At 39.5% G+C, this 6,000-nt stretch overlaps 1 protein-coding gene across 1 annotated transcript in view; it reads left to right on the top strand.

The window, feature by feature from the left end:
- Positions 1-6,000, top strand: part of PUS7 (pseudouridylate synthase 7 homolog (S. cerevisiae)) — a 59,839-nt gene that overhangs the window by 36,327 nt on the left and 17,512 nt on the right. The window contains exons 9-11 of the mRNA XM_006834379.1: positions 2,202-2,263; positions 3,451-3,611; positions 5,119-5,245. Of these exons, the coding sequence (XP_006834442.1) occupies positions 2,202-2,263; positions 3,451-3,611; positions 5,119-5,245 (350 nt within the window). The remainder of the gene's footprint in view (positions 1-2,201; positions 2,264-3,450; positions 3,612-5,118; positions 5,246-6,000) is intronic.

Here is a 6,000-nt window from a genome sequence, read left to right as displayed (position 1 = left end):
GCCATCTTGTTTGTTCCAGGATTATAGGCTTTTTAGACAATACAGCCAATTGGCATAACATAGCTCAAAAAGATCATGTTCTACATCCTTGTTTGGTTGAGTATCATAGTGAATGGGATCTTAAAAGTTTGTGAACAGCCATCTTAAGATACAACTAATGGCCTCCTCCCATCTGGAGCAAAAGAGACAGAAATACCAAAGACGGAAGGAAAAAATGAGTCCACAGGAATGAGACCATAGTCTCTTAAAATCTTAGACAAGAACTAGATGGTAACTGACTACTACTATGTACTGATCTGACCAGAGACACAATAGCATGTCCAATTAGAATGGAAGAAAAGTGTCAAACAAACAAAGATCAGACTTAATGGACCAATGGAAACTAGAGAAAGCCCTGAGATTTACCTTGGAGCTGAAGCCACTTTAATGGTCACCTTTCAGCCAAATAGATTGTTTTATAAAATAAATATCACCCATGAATACTGTGCTCCCTTAAACTAATTAACTGTTTGTGACCAAACCATCAACATTAACCTTAAAGATGAGAAGCTAAGGAGGGACAGAGAAGATAGATTCATGGAAATGCAAAGAATAGAAATAATTACGATGTTGACACATTGTGAAAAATGTACTGTGTTGCAATGAAGTACTTAATATGGCTCCTCTAGCCATAGCCTTTGTAACTCTCACCAAACAGCTGCATGGTACCATGAAGATTGAGTGTATTTCTGCTTTTCTTGATGGGTCTGAGTAAAAGAAGATGGGGAAGATGCTGATAGGATTATGTGATTCGTTGTGAATGATTGTTAACAGGGTTCATTGCAATTGTAAAAATTTGGAACTCAGCATGAGGAGTGGTCACTGTTGCCATCCTGCTGGGTGTAAAATGAACCATCTCAGAAGCAGGCCATCTGATATCATTGCCATCAAGAGAGAAGAGCCAGGAGTGGAGCCACATCATCCCTGAGCATTGAACCTCCTTGATCCAGTGGCAGAGGGAAAAGCAGCAGCAGCAGAACCAAGAGCCAGAGCACAAGACAAGAGTGGTGGGCTTCCTGGCCCACCAAGTGAGAAAGCTGAGTGCTTTTGGTCAGGAGGCTCACTTGTGAATGGGTTTCCCCGAGACATTTAATCAGGAGTGCTAGGTTTGCTGACGCACACAACTAGAGTTGAGCGACTTCTGCCTGAGGCTTATGGCGGAGTGGCATGCCCTTTATACATTTATCAGTAGTGCTGAAGAGATTTGTAACATTATTTGAGCAAGACAGAGTCCAAGACAAGGGGCTAAGGATCATGGCTGGGAACAGCCTGTTCTGAACAAAGGCCTGTATCCCGAACATTTCTGATCCTGTTAACTTCTCTGATAAACCCCATAATCATGAGTGTGGTCTGTGAGTTTTGTGTGGTCAATGCAGTGAATTACTGGACACAAGCAGAAAAGAGAGAAGGATGGCTGGTATCAGAAGGGCAGTAGTATGTTTGACCTCAGCGCGTAAGAGTCAGTGTTGGACTGATTTTGAGTTTGATTCTTTAACCCCTTGTGAACATGCCCCCATGCCATGTTTACAGTAACAAATGGAAGAACTTGTTAAATGGGAATCTGATTTGCTATGTAAATTTTCATCTAAGACATAATAAAATAGTGTTTTAAAAAAATAATAGATGATAAACATTCTGTTTGCTTAGGCAGGAAGGTATCTAAAATAAGGTAAAAAAAATTATTGAGACATTTCAAAACAGTTTTGGCACATAAAGGCATAACTCATTTATGCAGCCACAAAGAATAGTAGCTTAGAGCATGACTGGGTAGTTCATCCTATTATAGCATTTTAAAACTAAATTATAATTAAATGTTATGGGTAAACATTATTTTATGATCTTGATTATCTTTCTTTTTTTAAAATTCTTTTGGCATTTAAATTTGAAATTTATAGTTTTTCATTCCTTTTTTTTTTAACTTTAATAAAAAAATATTAACTAAATATCGTTTGTTGACCCTATACCAATGTGGGCATATTAAATTAGTCTTAACATCATCCTGATGTGGCGTTGTAGGATAAGCACTGGACTCCTAACCCCAAAGTTGGAATTTCAAACCTACCAACTGCCCATGGGAAACCCTGTCCAGGGTCAGTGTGAGTCCAACTCAACAGCACTTAACAGTGTAAATTAAGTAACATAAATGCTGTGTTTAATTATAGAGCTATCCTACAGAATTCCTGGACTGAAGTCATGGATTTAATATTGAAACCCCGTTCTGGAGGTGAGAATAAGCGTTCAGAAACACAATGGAATATATTGCTAGATATTCATGGGATTGCTTTGAATATGGCAAAATGGGAGATAGTTATTTCAGAATTTTCTTAAATTATTTTTCTAAGAAAATGAGAAGCATAATTTATAGCTTTGGAAATTTATAATCTGTATTTTGTTTTTAACTCTTTATCTCATCTAATTTAGTAAATGAATACTTTCCTTTTCTCCATGCATTACTAAAGCTAAAAAGTTTAGGAATCCAAACACATTTCCACTTTTCACCAAAACATTGATCAAACAAACACCTTAAAGATTTTTAGTTCAAAAAGTTCATTAAAACTTATTCCAGGAAGTATCTTAAAAAGTATACTGTCAAAAAGATATGATTAGAACTTTGTAAATTGTCAAAATAATTATATCACTTAGGATAATTGTTCATTGCTAACTCTTTTAAGTTAGTAAATGAACAATTGGTAACTTAAAAGAGATGAAATTCTCTGATTTTAAGAAAAATACCTCACTAAATTTCACAATGCTATGGAAAAAGAGCCTGGGTGTGGCACTGTGGGATAAGCACTGGACCACAAGGTTGTTTTGAACTGTAAGGCAGTGGTTCCAATTCAGCAGCACTTCTCAGAAACCCTGTACAGGGTGTCACTGAGGGTCCGAACTGATTTGAAGGCACTTAACAACAACAATGGAAAAAGAAAGGTGAAGGCAGAAAGAACTATCAAGTGTTTGTCTTATGATGTTGTTGTTGTTGTTATTTGCCGTGGAGTCGGTTCCGACTCATAGTGGCCCTGTATTGGGTTTCCGAGGCTGTAAATCTTTACAGGAGCGGAAAGCCTCATCTTTTCCCGCGGAACAGCTGGTAGTTTCGAGCTGCTTACCATGAGATTAGCAGCCCGATTCGTAACCACTACGCTATCAGAGCTCCTTGTTTTATGATAATGAGCAGTAATTGGCTTTAAATCCTAGATTGGGTAGCATAGAACCCTATAGATTGTAAACTTCCTAGATTTTTGCATATCAGTCTTTGCTCTCAGGTAAGCAGAAGCTCTTCATGTTACCTCTACTGAGACGGTATTTTCCAGTTCTGTCGCCTCATAGAATCATTAAATTATGGAAGTCTGTCTGTTGAATACATTATTTAATCACAGCCTTTTTTTTTTTTTTTTTTTTAATTCTTTCCAGCTGAAAAAGGGTACTTGGTGAGGTGTAGGGAAGAGTGGGCGAAGACTAAAGATCCCGCTGCTGCCCTCAGAAAACTACCTGTCAAAAGGTGTGTGGAAGGGCAGCTGCTTCGAGGACTCTCAAAATATGGAATGAAGAATATAGTCTCTGCATTTGGCATAGTGAGTGCGATTTGTGAAGTCAGGCATTGGCTCAAGGTGGTTTAATGCTGTTAAATTTTTATCTTTAAATACTTTACTGCATTTTGAAAGAGCAAAAGGTATAAATAGGAATATTTTGGTGATCTGTGAGAGGTACTTTTACCTGAGTGATCCTTGTTCAGACCTTGAATGCTGATGGGAATGTAGGTAAAGAGAGGAGAACAGTATTGGCTGTAATTATTAGTATGAAGGGCACAAGAAAAGCATGCCATCTGTGATTTAAATGTCTTGACAAATGCCCAGCTTATAACCCATTGTAGCGGCACTTCTTTTGGTAGAAGCGTATTTTTAATGTTTCTTTTGTCATCACAACAGTATACGGCAGTCCCTGGATTATGAACAAGTTCCATTGCTAAGTCTGTCTGTATCTGGGCATGAGTCAGAACAATTAGATGCAGTTTGTATCTAATGTCAGTTAGTCACATGTTTAGGTTAATCAACAGTATACCTTTCTAGGCATAAAGAAACACTTCCAGATACACTGAAAAATCGTTGCCATAATCATACTCTTTGGATGCATGTCCCAGAGGAGTGCCTGTTTTGTTATTACAAACTATTATCTGTACCCCCAATTTTTAATATACTAAGTAGACTGTATATACAGGGTTGGTTTTACGTTGGCCAGTTGTTTTGAAGCCCAAAACTGCACTGTTTTACGAAGATCGAACGATCTGAGGAGTTGCATTTAGTCTGGTTTCTGCCTGCTGGTTTCAGAGGGGAAATTCTTGTCAGTTGTCTGAATTGGCATTTAGACACCAGTATCCAGTCTGGTGGTGTAGTGGTTACAAATTGGGCTGCTAATCTCACGGTAAGCAGCTCGAAGCTACCAGCAGTTTCTTAGGAGAAAGATGAGACTGTCTGCTCCCATAAAGATTTCTAGCCTCAGAAACCCTATGCAGGGTCACTGTGAATTGGCACCAATTCCATGACACGTCACCACCACCATCACCACCACCAGAGTTGGTTAATGTTTACCCATTACATTTAACTCTTACTCTTCCCAGATTCAAACCAACACTATAGTGGAATTCTTGCTGTATGCATGTCAGTTCAGTCATCTAGGTTTTCTCCTTTCTTAGACCTATGAGGACAAAAGCACTGTGTGTGCAGTAATTGATGTGTAAACTCTTTGAGTCTGAAGCTTGTGTCTTTGATTCAGGATATAAAGTCCATCACGTTTCCTTTTAGTCAATGGCTTTGTTCAATGTGGACAGAAAGCAGGGCCAGTGGCAGCTGCCAGTGATTGCTAACCCCCTTTAGTCTGCGGGGTCCCATCTGTAAAATGGGATACTGCATATTAGTCGCCTATTTCTTTAGACTGGTAGGTAAAATGTCAGGTTTAATGTATGAGTTTGTTATACCAGAATCGCTACTAAGCAAGCAAGACATTTTAGAAAGTGCAATACTCTTTAGATTCAGAATCTATATTTATATCTATTTTCTTGTGTGTGTGTTTCCTTCCCTCCAGATTCCAAGAAATAACCGCTTAATGTACATCCATAGCTATCAAAGTTATGTGTGGAATAACATGGTGAGCAAGAGGATAGAAGAATATGGGCTGAAACCCATTCCAGGGGACCTTGTTCTCAAAGGAGGTAAAAAAACAAAATATTGTCTTTATTTTGCCAAGCTGTTGTTGTTGTTAAGTGCCATCGAGTCAGTTGTGACTCATAGGTACCCTGTGTAGGGTTTCCAAGGAGTGGCTGGTGGGTTTGAACCACCATCCTGTGGTTAGTTAGCAATGCAGTTCTGATCCGACAGCGCCATGCCAGGATACAGTTATTTGTCACAAGTGGTTTTAAAGCCTAACCTGGCTAATAGTTGCAAAAGAGAGGTATTTGAGATGGGAGGCAGTGTAATCTCAGAAGGACAGGTTGCTTTGTGTTCTCCCATACTTTGGACATGTTGTCAAGGAAGAATCCCTGGAGAAGCATATCATACTTGGTAAAGTAGAGGGTCAGTGCAAAACAAGGCCCCCAAAGAGATGGAATGAGCTAGTGTCTGCAATGATGGGTTCAAACACAGCAATGATTGTGAGGCTGGCCCGGGCCAGGCACTGCTTCATTCTTGCTGTTGGGTTCTGACTTGCTATTAGGTGCCATTGAATTGGCTCCAACTCTTTGCAGCCCTGTATAGGGTTTCCAGGAGTCCTGGTGTGGCGCTGTGGATTAATGCGCCAGACTGCAAAGCCGTTTGAACTGCAAGGTCGGCGGTTCAAACTCACCAGCTGCTCCTTGGAAACCCTATACAGGGTCGCTATAGGTCGGAATCGACTCGACAGCACTCAGCAACAACAACAATAGGGTTTCTAAGGCTATAAATCTTTATGGAAGCAGAAAATCACTTTTTT

This window comes from Chrysochloris asiatica, unplaced genomic scaffold (genome assembly GCF_000296735.1).
Source record: "Chrysochloris asiatica unplaced genomic scaffold, ChrAsi1.0 scaffold00010, whole genome shotgun sequence".
Lineage (NCBI taxonomy): Eukaryota > Metazoa > Chordata > Mammalia > Afrosoricida > Chrysochloridae > Chrysochloris > Chrysochloris asiatica.
Note: the sequence above shows the minus strand (reverse complement) of the source record. Positions and strands in the feature narration are given on the sequence as shown.